General features: G+C 46.1%; 1 protein-coding gene across 1 annotated transcript in view; it reads left to right on the top strand.

The window, feature by feature from the left end:
- The first annotated feature begins 4832 nt into the window (after positions 1-4832).
- The window catches only part of LOC136675651 (potassium/sodium hyperpolarization-activated cyclic nucleotide-gated channel 2-like), an 83109-nt gene continuing 73663 nt past the window's right edge, over positions 4833-14278 (top strand). Inside the window, exons 1-2 of the mRNA XM_066652320.1 lie at positions 4833-5565; positions 13489-13912. Of these exons, the coding sequence (XP_066508417.1) occupies positions 4913-5565; positions 13489-13912 (1077 nt within the window). The 5' untranslated portion in view covers positions 4833-4912. The remainder of the gene's footprint in view (positions 5566-13488; positions 13913-14278) is intronic.

Raw genomic sequence — 14278 nt, 5'->3', positions numbered from 1 at the left:
AAGGCTGCTGCTGAAGATTTTGCGTCAGTGACACTGTCCTCTTTCAGTGATACAGGAGATGCTTGTGCACCATGTGGGCGGAGCTTAGTATTCGAAACAAGTGCACAAGTATTGACCAAATATACTGGAGTCAAAACCTTTGTCATTGTTTTGATTACAGTTTGAGACGAGTGCCACGGAGTCGGTGTTTAATGTGGTACAGTAACAGCCACAAACCCAATGGAATCTAAGATATTTGTATTTTTGCATCCACTTATGACTCCACTTGTGAATTTGGTAGATTTCTTCTTATCACCTCTGGGTGTGTGTGAGTGGATGAGAAAAAACAGTAATCATCCTTGTCTTCTTGTAGTTGCTACTAAACATGCCCCATTTTTAGCACAGTGACCCCTACCTATGTCATATACCTGATTAAGCTGGATCTGTATATATCCATTTTTCTTTATTGTTATTGTTTGTTTATTTGTTATTTTACACAGAAGAGTCCTGCTGCTTTCAAAACAAGAAACTCCTGGGTCCTAGTGGAGCCCCCTGGGGAACGCCATAATTCATTCTTCTGTTCTGCAATCTGGGAGGCTCTTAAGCCAAACGGGACCTGTAGCGAGCAGCGACATGAGATTATCCGCCTCATTATCCCATTACATTTTGTAGCGTGTGATAACGGAATTTCCTCGGAGCACCGAAACTTCAGTTCCTCGTTGGCTGATCACAGCTGTGGGACTGGCATGCTGTTTTAAAGCTGAAGGGACAAGAGGCAGGTGTGGGTACACTGTCAAAGTAGAGTTAAGGCACATTCCCACCCAAACAAAAGCTCCTGAAGGTTGAACGTACTTGGCTTGGATGCATAGTTCTAGGAAAACTATTACTCCACAGACTCTCCTTTTATATGTTCTTGCCATTGCATTTCTCACATGGCCTAGACATGATGGAGGTCATAAATTCCAGACCTTTGTTCCAGGTTCCAGGCCTGGATTTTAAAATGGCTGGCTGATATGACTACAGCTATAACTGGTCAGGTATAGTGTCATACTGACCGGCCATTGTAAAATCCCGGCCTGGAACCTGGACTAAATGCCCAGCTATGATGACCTCTGATGTATAGCACAGGTTTCAACAACCGTCCAACGACCAGGTGCTGGTACTTCTAGAGATAAAGACTGACAGACCTCTAGACAGTCTTTCATATTTTATCCTTTCAATCATCTGGTTCCACTCCTGGAGGGCTTCACAACCCATGGTTGTAGCAAGATGGTTGCATCCATCTTGGGCACCACGATCAGAGATGTGTTTGAGAACCTCTTGTAGTCTTGCAACAGGCTGTACTTGATAGGATTTGGGTTCCACAGTCTTTTGCTCTCCCACACTTGTAAATGGCTTCGCTCTTAAAAAAAGAACACAGCTGTACATCGAGGCAAACTAGCGTCACCCTTTATAAGGTTACTTGTGAACAGCCCTCCTCTTCCTTCTTCTCACTCAGCTTTCTTTATTTTACTCATGATCTTGTGCGTCTGGCTCCTCTCCAAGATCAATCAGAATCTGGCTCTTTTCTTGGAACTCTGCCTTTTATGCAAATGAAGCCCAAAGCATCATACTTCTGTGTGTCATACCAGGAAGTCTGTGCTGGCGGTCTGACACTGCAGAGTGAGAGAGGGAACGAGAGAGAGAGCGTGTGAGGAAGAGTGTTTTGCAGCCTCCAGTCAACAGCTGAAGGTAGGAAGCGCAGACTTAAGTGGGCGCTGTGACAGCATGCTGACCCTTTTAAGCAGCAAAAGGCGACCACACTCTTCGGCACATGGACACGACTCTCTGGACCACTGGGATTGGACAACCTTTCAGTGTCATTGACAAACGGCGACTCTTTCAAGGTATGCTTGGCCCCCTGGTGTTGCAACAGAAGCTTTAGAGATGACTAGGAGGAAGTTGATGGGTCTGACCACAAGTGGCCAGAACCCAGAATGACAACCAGTAGATTTTAAAAATCACACATTGCAAACTAAAGGTGACAAATGTGTTCAGAGAAGGACTTCTGGTGCATCAAAGTGCTAATCCTTTTTAAATAGAAAAACTACTTCAAGTTCCCCGAGTAAGATTTGTTTAGAGAATTACCAACCACTGGCAAAGTCTGCAATAAAACCAGAGAGATTTAAATTTTCTTGAAGGTTTATTTAACTGACAAATGCACAAAGAAATGATTTCCAATGTTTTATAAATAAAAACTTATTTTAAATTTGATGCCAACCACACACGCCAAATTTGCGACAGGGGCAAAACCAGTGACCTTTGAGCCCTCAGATGGCAATGCATAAGGAACGGCCATGCTACAGTTAAAAAAATACAGCCACATGGGCATGGGAGGACTTAAAAACTAAAAATAAAACACTATTATTCAAGGATTCTTTGCAGAACTGTGAACAAGTTATTTGGGTCTTATCTCAGATGGTCCAAAAAACAATAGAAATATGTACGGTCAGAGGAGCCCATTGTTTAAATTGTTTCATGAAAATTAAATGGAAGGGACTATGCTGACTGCTATCAGCAATTGGTGCAAAAAAGCCAACAACTCTCATTGTTTGGGGACCAGGGAATGGGTGACCTGCACATGGTAGAAGTTTCCATTGATGTGGAAGAATGTGGGTTTTAGGGAGATCTATTCTGCCATCGAGACAAGATCTTTTCCTGGGGAGTCCATGGTTATTTCAGCAAGGCAGTGCCAATCAGGTTGTTCTGAAATCTATTTTTTGTGTGTGTGTGTGCTTTTATCATTCATTAGGTCCACTTATTCAGTTCAGGGTCGTGGTGTTCTTTTTTTAAATTTAAAGTGGAATAACAAAATGATTCTAGAACACCTTGTCTATGAAGGTCTTATATTTTGCATTATTTCACTGCCATTAGAGGTATTTTACAGTAAACAATTTAGCTTTCACACCATTTCCAAAAAAAATAAAAAATTACAACAAAATGGCCCTACAAAAACCATCCATTGCAGCGTTCTTTAGGTAACCAGAAGTACTTAACCCATGGAAAATGTCAAGCATATAAAGTAAACCTGAATGGATTTTTTTCAAATGTGCACTTGAGATGTGTCATAAGTCCTTTTATAGGGTTCTTTACCATCAAACCTGATACACAAACAAATACAAGCCACATTTCCAGAAATGTTGGCACATTTTGTAAAAGAAAAATCTGTGATTTGTTAATTCTCTTGAAATTAATAAATAGGTTTTTATTTTACAAGCTTACTCTGATTTTGCAAAATTATTAGATAGAAAATGTTATCATTTGGCAATATAGCATACTGAGATCTGTCTTCAATTCTGTAATTATTAATAAACAATAATTCATTAGATGAAATTGCAACACTGGTTGAGAGGACCAATTTTTTATTTTATTTATTTTTTGCAGGTCAGTTTAGGAGTGTCTGTTCAGATTAATTTTAAATATAGATCATATTTAAAATATAACCTAAATGTGACCTGGAATTAGGGACACTTTTATTTGAACGTGCCCAGTGTGAAAATAGGTAAATTTAATTTTAAATTAGCAGCCATTTTGGCCATAGCTCCAGTGATAGCTACATGCCGTTTTTGAGCAAAAAAAAAGCAGGAAAATATATTTGTTTCATTTAAAGATTCTACTTTTATGAAAGGTCAGTTTCAGCTATGATAGGTTTATATTGGTTATCTATTTAAAGAATTAGCAACAACGGCTAACTAGCTATCACTAGCTGGCTTCTTGAACTTTCTATTCCACTTCAAGTAAAGTTGACCACTTTATTCGAAAAAATAAGGTAAAACAGTCAATAGACGGTTGAAACGCCTAATTTTGCCAGAGTAACATTAACAGGTCGGTCGACTAAATGTGAGGTAAATATGTGCTATACAGTTTTGATAAAACTCCATCCAGATCCCTGCAGATGTTAGTAAATTAACCACAACCAAATCTGCCAAGTTTGTTAAGCTGTGGTCATTAAATATTTAAGGCTTGAAAGTTTTACATTTGTGGGGATACGTTGATATGTTTGTTTTACATTCCCATAGGAACAGAGATTGACCGCAGTTCCTCAGTCTTTTCAGGTCCCGGGTCAGTGGGTGTAGAGCTGTTTCTCCGCCGCTGGGGGGCGGTAAACTTTCAGTGTCTGTGACTGTACTGAAATTGTCATTGAGTTCACCCTCCGTTTCAATGACGACAAAACGACACTGCGATTTGTGTCCTTCTGCTGATAAGAGGAAAACTACTGGTCTCCAGCAGCGCTGCTGCTTCAGTCCTGGTCCAACGCAGGTGGAGTGTAGTGTGGTAATGTGGCTAAGTGTTAGAGGGAAACATCAGAACTAAAATAGATTTAATGAGGTAAAACAGGCACAAAAGTTGGGAGAAAATGTGTCTCTCTTTTCCTCATCTTTTCACTCCCTAAATCGCTTCAACCCCTCCATTTATCTCTTTTCTCTGACCTTCTTTAACCTTATTCTTCTTTAAAATTATTCCCCTCTTTCTCCTTCTGCATCTGTTGCTCTCTCACTTGCTTCCCTCATTTTTCTGTCTTTCTTTCATCCCTCCTTCCTCCATCTCCTCCATGCTTGTCTTCATTTCTGTTTAATTTACTCTTGCTTCCTGTTTCTTTCACTCTGTCCTTTCCCCTCCTCCTTTTCTCCCTCCCTCCTGCTCTCTCTCTCTCTCTCTCTCTCTCTAGGTAATCTCCCCCCTCCTTTCCTGTATGGAGCACACTGAGCTCTCCTCCTCCTCCTCTGAAGCCGTCATGCAGAAGAGAGTCGCAGCCGGCTCCTGCAGCCGCGTGGACGAGTCGTCCAGCCACGCCGCCGCGGAGGAGGCGGAGGAGGGCGAGGGAGAGGCTAAGCTCCAGCCCACCAGGCTCAGACGAGGAGGAGGGGGAGGAGGAAGTGGAGGAAGCATCCGAATGAAAAACTTCAGTGCTGCAGAGAGGAAGGAGCAGCCGGCAAAAGCTGCGGATGCTCCGGGACAAAAAGACACAGACGAAGGCGGAGGGGGAGGAGGAAAAGGAGGAGGACAAAGCGGAGCAGGAGGAGGAAGGACAACAACTTCATCCGTGATGCCGGAAACACCGGCTGAGGCACAGTCCGGCACCAAGTGCAACAAGAACGGTGAGTGCCGGCGGGACTCAGGGGCCAGCAGTCTGCGCTCCATCATGTCCAGACAGGACGGTGGTCCCAGACGAGGCGCGCGTAACTCCACGGCCAGCACGGATGACCCGGACAAAAGGGACCAGCTGGACAAGAGGGACCCCCGGGTGTCCTTCTCCAACGCTTCTAGCCGCAAGGCATCCTCGGTGACCCATGGAGGCCAGCAACCCCGCAACTCTGTCACTTTCCTGAAGTCTGAGGATGGACCGCAGGCAGCGGCAGGTAGCGAGGATGGCGAGGCACGAGGAAGCCAGGCCAGCTTCATGCAGAGGCAGTTTAGCAGCATGCTGCAGCCGGGCGTCAACAAGTTCTCCCTACGCATGTACGGCAGCCAGAAGGCTGTGGAAAGGGAACAGGAGCGGGTCAAGAGTGCAGGGAACTGGATCATTCACCCTTACAGCGACTTCAGGTAAGGACGGGTTTGGTGGGTCAACCCAAGCCTCGTGATCGACCGTTAGGTTTGTGCTACATACAGAATATGGTCAGAAATACAGTCAAAGCTTGTATATATTTACGAGGGATAGATGGCATTCAAGCATGAGGATCTAGGCTACGTCAGGCACTGACCACACACACTCCTCCCACTCATCCCAAAAGAACTTCTCATTTCATGCTTTTCCAAGGAGTTTATACAAACTGTTGGCTCAATGTGTCCAAACATATGGACCGGGCATTATCAGCTGAACCGAAGCGGGAAAAAAACGTGGCAGTTTTTGTGGTGTTCGCACAACTGTCTGACACAGCTGGGTGGCTGGTGTCGTTACACACTTCAGTGTCTCTGCTAGATTGAAGTTGATCCACCGTCCAAATGACATCTGGCTAGAAACTGACTGCTGATGACAGGCTACATTTTCTCGTGGTGCAATGATGTTATCTTTAGCAATTCCAACAAAGTTGGAACAACAAACAATAATAAACACTGTACAGTAACAAACACCAGACTGGCTTTGAGTAGCAAGGCAATAGATAGTAGAAATGGGGTGTCACTGACAGGAGATGGAGGGTAACACACAACTCTGATGTCCACGGCACTGGTTCAAGTTCAAGACTCAAGTTTATCCTCTTGAAGAAAGGATGTAGTGGTAGTGACTGTTCTCTTTTCGTCAAAGCTGAGACGGTAAGAATTGCCTCATGAAATGCTCCTATTTAAACGAATTGGAAACAACCTATGTTTGAACCTTTGAAGGTTTGAGATCGCATTAATCTCCAGTGGCTGGGAACCTTCATCGATCAGCCCCTGGATCTTGGGATGGCAGCAATAGCGAGATGTTTTTAGAGTCTGAGTGGCTTCGGGATTGACTCTGAAACTCAGCCGTGAGGTTAATTATAGGGGCAAGTTTGGGTATTTGATTCTCAGTCTCAGCATCAAGGACAGTGCAAAATGCAGCAACGCTGAAAGCCAACAACAGCCACGATACCATTGTCAGAATTATGTGGCAAAGGTTCAAGAAGTTGTCAGCGGATTTAAGGTTTTTGGCCGACGCACAGCATTCATTCAATCCTGAGTCTAAATAGCCATTATGTTCAAGTTACATACTGTTCAGGAAGCAATTCTGGGGAGATTAGATATGAGGAAACCCACGCAGACACAGGGAGAACACACCACACTCCTCACAGACAGTCACCCGGAGGAAACCCATGCGGACACGGAGAACACACCACACCACTCACAGACAGTCACCTGGAGGAAACCCACGCAGACACGGAGAACACACCACACTCCTCACAGACAGTCACCCGGAGGAAACCCACGCAGACACAGGGAGAACACACCACACTCCTCACAGACAGTCACTCGGAGGAAACCCACGCAGACACAGGGAGAACACACCACACTCCTCACAGACAGTCACCAGGAGGAAACCCACACAGACACAGGGAGAACACACCACACTCCTCACAGACAGTCACCCGGAGGAAACCCACGCAGACACAGGGAGAACACACCACACTCCTCACAGACAGTCACTCGGAGGAAACCCACGCAGACACAGGGAGAACACACCACACTCCTCACAGACAGTCACCAGGAGGAAACCCACACAGACACAGGGAGAACACACCACACTCCTCAACAGACAGTCACTCGGAGAAAACCCACGCAGACACAGGGAGAACACACCACACTCCTCACAGACAGTCACTCGGAGGAAACCCACGCAGACACAGGGAGAACACACCACACTCCTCACAGACAGTCACCAGGAGGAAACCCACACAGACACAGGGAGAACACACCACACTCCTCAACAGACAGTCACTCGGAGGAAACCCACGCAGACACAGGGAGAACACACCACACTCCTCACAGACAGTCACCAGGAGGAAACCCACGCAGACACAGGGAGAACACACCACACTCCTCACAGACAGTCACCCGGAGGAAACCCACGCAGACACAGGGAGAACACACCACACTCCTCACAGACAGTCACCAGGAGGAAACCCACGCAGACACAGGGAGAACACACCACACTCCTCACAGACAGTCACCAGGAGGAAACCCACACTGACACAGGAAGAACACACCACACTCCTCACAGACAGTCACCTGGAGCAGGAATCGAACCCACAACCTCCAGGTCCCTGGAGCTGTGTGACTGAGATTAGATATTCCACTGTGGGAAAGGAGTGGAAAAAAATTAAAGAGAACTAAGACAGGATTTTCCAAAACATATAAACATGTATATCGTCCAGTACAACACCAGAATGTGACATTGTCAAGAAGCTGTTACTGAGAAAAGGAAACAGACACAACAGGTGAACATTTACCAATCAAGACAGCCGTGTTCTCTCTGGAGGCGTTAACATTTTTAGCTGCTTGAATGTTCAATATGCTTCTGGGGTACATATTTTAGGTGTATTTAGGGTGTCAGACTGTCGGTCGTTTGTGGTTGTTGTCATGAACACGTCGCAGTGTTAGGTTGCTTGTGATGGGTGTAACTCGTTAGGCGCTAAAGGTTCCGGTTTAAAACGTGAAGACATTGGATGCATCCCTTTTGTGTACTACACAAAAATACCATAGACATTAAAGGTGTACGTTCTGCAGGCTAGGAGAAAAAATATGACATACTACATCGTTTCTTACTAACAGGACGTAATGACCTGTTGCTATGATGAGACACATCATAATAAACTGCAGCTGCAATGTTGTAAGCCATTTTCCCACACTGCGTAGTGCACAGCAAAAACCCATTTATCTAAGCTTCCTGTTCCTATGTGTAACATTTAGTGCACTGTCTGAGTGTAGTAGTATTAGTTAATTAGTTAATAATTTAATTATTAATTTTCGATAAGTGAGAAGCTCCTCTCTTCCCGTTTCCCAGTGTCCAACATTACCATGCTTAAAAATTGACTGGTCCTATCAATATCCAATTTCTTCGTATACGCAACATTCACAATTCTAACGATAATATGTACTTAAACACTAGTTAGAATCATTCATTCAATAATTATCTGTAACCCTTATACAGTTCAGGGTCACGGTGGGTCCAGAGCCTACCTCGAATCATTGGGCGCAAATCACTGGGAGATCACCCCACACTCCTCACAGTCACCCGGAGGAAACCCACGCAGACACAGGGAGAACACACCATCTCCTCACAGACAGTCACCCGGAGGAAACCCACGCAGACACAGGGAGAACACACCACACTCCTCACAGACAGTCACTCGGAGGAAACCCACGCAGACACAGGGAGAACACACCACACTCCTCACAGACAGTCACCAGGAGGAAACCCACACAGACACAGGGAGAACACACCACACTCCTCAACAGACAGTCACTCGGAGGAAACCCACGCAGACACAGGGAGAACACACCACACTCCTCACAGACAGTCACTCGGAGGAAACCCACGCAGACACAGGGAGAACACACCACACTCCTCACAGACAGTCACCAGGAGGAAACCCACACAGACACAGGGAGAACACACCACACTCCTCAACAGACAGTCACTCGGAGGAAACCCACGCAGACACAGGGAGAACACACCACACTCCTCACAGACAGTCACCAGGAGGAAACCCACGCAGACACAGGGAGAACACACCACACTCCTCACAGACAGTCACCCGGAGGAAACCCACGCAGACACAGGGAGAACACACCACACTCCTCACAGACAGTCACCAGGAGGAAACCCACGCAGACACAGGGAGAACACACCACACTCCTCACAGACAGTCACCAGGAGGAAACCCACACTGACACAGGGAGAACACACCACACTCCTCACAGACAGTCACCTGGAGCAGGAATCGAACCCACAACCTCCAGGTCCCTGGAGCTGTGTGACTGAGATTAGATATTCCACTGTGGGAAAGGAGTGGAAAAAAATTAAAGAGAACTAAGACAGGATTTTCCAAAACATATAAACATGTATATCGTCCAGTACAACACCAGAATGTGACATTGTCAAGAAGCTGTTACTGAGAAAAGGAAACAGACACAACAGGTGAACATTTACCAATCAAGACAGCCGTGTTCTCTCTGGAGGCGTTAACATTTTTAGCTGCTTGAATGTTCAATATGCTTCTGGGGTACATATTTTTAGGTGTATTTAGGGTGTCAGACTGTCGGTCGTTTGTGGTTGTTGTCATGAACACGTCGCAGTGTTAGGTTGCTTGTGATGGGTGTAACTCGTTAGGCGCTAAAGGTTCCGGTTTAAAACGTGAAGACATTGGATGCATCCCTTTTGTGTACTACACAAAAATACCATAGACATTAAAGGTGTACGTTCTGCAGGCTAGGAGAAAAAATATGACATACTACATCGTTTCTTACTAACAGGACGTAATGACCTGTTGCTATGATGAGACACATCATAATAAACTGCAGCTGCAATGTTGTAAGCCATTTTCCCACACTGCGTAGTGCACAGCAAAAACCCATTTATCTAAGCTTCCTGTTCCTATGTGTAACATTTAGTGCACTGTCTGAGTGTAGTAGTATTAGTTAATTAATTAATAATTTAATTATTAATTTTCGATAAGTGAGAAGCTCCTCTCTTCCCGTTTCCCAGTGTCCAACATTACCATGCTTAAAAATTGACTGGTCCTATCAATATCCAATTTCTTCGTATACGCAACATTCACAATTCTAACGATAATATGTACTTAAACACTAGTTAGAATCATTCATTCAATAATTATCTGTAACCCTTATACAGTTCAGGGTCACGGTGGGTCCAGAGCCTACCTCGAATCATTGGGCGCAAATCACTGGGAGATCACCCCACACTCCTCACAGTCACCCGGAGGAAACCCACGCAGACACAGGGAGAACACACCATCTCCTCACAGACAGTCACCCGGAGGAAACCCACGCAGACACAGGGAGAACACACCACACTCCTCACAGACAGTCACCTGGAGGAAACCCACGCAGACACAGGGAAAACACACCAACTCCTCACAGACAGTCACCTGGAGGAAACCCACGCAGACACAGGGAAAACACACCAACTCCTCACAGACAGTCACCTGGAGGAAACCCACGCAGACACAGGGAAAACACACCATCTCCTCACAGACAGTCACCTGGAGGAAACCCACTCAGACACAGGGAGAACACACCACACTCCTCACACACCACACAGTCACCCACAACCGAACCCACAACCTCCAGGTCTCTGGAGCTGTGTGACTGCGACACTACCTGCTGCGCCACCGTGCCGCCCATACTTAGAATCAGTTTCTTTTAATTAATTTAATTGCTAATGTTGAAACGTCAGCTTTTGCTAGTTAAAAATAACACATTTCCAAATAGTAGTTTTGATATAAAACTGCTCCATCTTTGAACACTACTTCTCAGGTCGAAGGACTGAGCACCCAGAACCGAACACTGAGTTAGGTTCAGTGGTAACACCATAGGTGAGAGATGTGAGAGACCAATAAGAGTCATTGGGCAAGAATCCTAACACTATGTTGACCTACCTGTAGCCTTGTAAGTCGCTCTGGGTAAGAGCGTCTGCCAAAATGCCATAAATGTAAATATTCAAAATTACAACCAACTTCTAAGACTGAACTTCGGAAGTCTGCTCAAAATGGCCGCCGCGAGCAAGGCAAGGGCAGGCAACTCTTGACCCAAGGGCTGTTCTAAATGTTCTAGGACTTTTGCACAGGTTCCTGTAGGACAGTAGACTATCACAGCCCTTCGTAGCATTGACTTTAGAAAGGACTGTTGCTTTAATGGCCGTTTGTGTTTGAGTTGGTGATGAGAGGAAGGGGGGGGGGGGGGGGGGGTTGCTGTTGTGCTCTCGAGACACGTTGTTATCATGTGCGTCACAGCAGCCCAAGTTCCGCGCAGCTGATGGAAATGTACTAGCCGTTCCCGTAGCGCGCTCATGTGTCAGCTTCTGTGTCGTATCCTCCCGGTAACCGGGTGTCTATATGGTGCAACACTGCGGGAAAAAAAAGTGAGGCGCTTTTTTCTTTTCTTTTCTTTTCTTTTTTCCTAACAATACATCAGCCCGCCCACTGCGAGCTCGACGTCACTAAGGTGTGTTAGATAATCCGAAGCGTCGCAGTCCAAAAACGCGGTCACGAGCCCCGTCAGCGCGAGTTATGAGTCAGCAGCGCGCGCTGCCGTGACCTTGAGCTTTCCCCCCTCCGTTCATCTCCTGCGGAGAGGGCGAGCTGCAGGAGGATGCCACCACATTTTTAAAATTCTACATCAGTACACTCTTAGATTCCCAGGCTGTCATTCAGAGGGAGGGAGTGAGAGGAGCCAGACGTCTGAACCCTTTAATACCCCTCAAAGCTTCCAAACCTAAAAGACAGTTATTGCCCAGACTTCTTCATTCAAATGTGTTGCTGAGGTTTTCTTTCATAATGAAGGTCCACCACGTGTCCAAAGAATTGGCCGACACCCCTCAGTTAGGAGAGTTCACATTAATTTGGGAAGTTGAAGCCCACACGCAGTGAAATAAATAAACCCTGTCTGTCTGAAATCATGGGAATTAAAATGAGTCGTTCCCGTTTTGTTCTGCATCTGACATCGAGTGGAATAGTCCCACCTCCTTGTCATTTATGTGAGAGCAAAAGAAAAAAGAAAAAAAAAAGCAGGGTGAAAACAATAGTTTCAAAACCTATATATCATTCTTAGCTCTAAGTGTAAATATTACAATACACTTTCTGTGTTAATGCCTGGACAAATTCTGTTATACAACTTTACAAACCTCTAAAATGGACCATACCATTTCTCGTCTTGTTTGCCTCATTCACTCCCATTACTGTGTTTGTCTTCATTAAAGTTGCTGTTGGCGGCACGGTGGTGAAGTAGGTAGGTGTCGCAGTCACACAGCTCCAGGGACCTGGAGGTTGTGAGTTCGATTCCCGCTCAGGGTGACTGTCTGTGAGGAGTGGGGTGTGTTCTCCCTGTTTCCACGTGGGTTTCCTCCAGGTGACTGTCTTTGAGGAGTGTGGTGCGTTCTCTCTGTGTCTGCGTGGGTTTCCTCCGGGTGACTGTCTGTGAGGAGTGTGGTGTGTTCTCCCTGTGTCTGCGTGGGCTTCCTCCGGGTGACTGTTTGTGAGGAGTGTGGTGTGTTCTCCCTGTGTCTGCGTGGGCTTCCTCCGGGTGACTGTTTGTGAGGAGTGTGGTGTGTTCTCCCTGTGTCTGCGTGGGTTTCCTCCAGGTGACTGTCAGTGAGGAGTGTGGTGTGTTCTCCCTGTGTCTGCGTGGGTTTCCTCCGGGTGACTGTCTGTGAGGAGTGTGGTGTGTTCTCCCTGTGTCCGCATGGGCTTCCTCCGGGTGCTCCGGTTTCCTCCCACAGTCCAAAAACACACGTTGGTAGGTGGCTTTTATATTATGTGTGAAAAACCTTCTCACATTAAACGTGCGCTCTTCAACAGCTCAAAATAAGCCTAAGGTCCCTATGTCAGTGCAAAATTTGGAGCTCTAGTAGCAGCATTAGCTTCTCTCAAATATCCGCTCGAAGCAGCTGTAGTTCTTCATCCTTTTACCCAGTTTTCTGCTTGCTAGGTCAGTCACACACTGCTGCCAAGCTGTGAGGGCGAAGGCTAGGACTAGCTCCCTCTGAGCCACGTGAAGTAAGCCACTGCATCTTTTCCGAATGCCACCAATGAATCATTAAATAGCTCAACACACTATAAGGAGAAATCTAACTCCCCGGTTCCATAAAGGTAGCTACCAGTCATCTAAATGTCTTCCATTGTGCGTAGTGAAAAAAGTAGAGAGAGGGCCATCTTTTGCTGCAGCAAGGAGGAAAAAATGAATACTCATACGTTTACAAGAAATGTTTTGGGTGAGCTGGTGTCCTCCTTTGACCACTTATTATCTTGTCCTTTCCTCCCCTGTATCCAGGTTCTACTGGGATTTTACTATGCTGCTATTCATGGTTGGCAACCTGATCATCATCCCTGTGGGCATCACCTTCTTCAAAGATGAGACCACCACGCCTTGGATCATCTTCAACGTGGTCTCGGACACTTTTTTCCTCATGGACCTGGTGCTCAACTTCCGCACAGGCATCATCCGCGAGGAGAGCTCGGACATCATCCTGGACCCCAAGACCATCAAGAAGAAGTACCTGAAGACTTGGTTCGTGGTGGACTTTGTCTCGTCCATCCCTGTGGATTACATCTTCCTGATTGTGGAGAAGGGAATAGACTCGGAGGTGTACAAGACGGCGCGGGCTTTGAGGATCGTGCGCTTCACCAAGATCCTCAGCTTACTGAGACTCCTGAGACTCTCCAGACTCATCCGCTATATTCATCAGTGGGAGGAGGTAGGGTGTCCACTGCTGTGTTCATGTGAAATGTTTCCACAAACCTACGTTCAGTCCACTGGTGATAGGACAGCAGTCGTAACCAAATCGACTGTTCTAGAATATATTTCACACATATAAAGTCAGAGTTACCCAGTAGTCCACACTCCAGAAACAAACCTCCAACCAAACTGACACGTTTAAAGCCATCCTCCTTAGGTGTTGTGGATTTGGGGAGACGTCTGTGGGGAGTAGGGCTGTCCCCAATAACATTTTTAGGGCTTCGGAGTTTCGGACGTTGTATTTGGCGAATATTCGGAAGGTGGGGGTTGGGGGTGGGGTCCTTGGTCACTAAGAGCACAGTGTATGACTGAGTTAACCAGAGCT

This window comes from Hoplias malabaricus, chromosome X1 (genome assembly GCF_029633855.1).
Source record: "Hoplias malabaricus isolate fHopMal1 chromosome X1, fHopMal1.hap1, whole genome shotgun sequence".
NCBI classification, from domain to species: Eukaryota; Metazoa; Chordata; class Actinopteri; order Characiformes; family Erythrinidae; genus Hoplias; species Hoplias malabaricus.
Note: the sequence above shows the minus strand (reverse complement) of the source record. Positions and strands in the feature narration are given on the sequence as shown.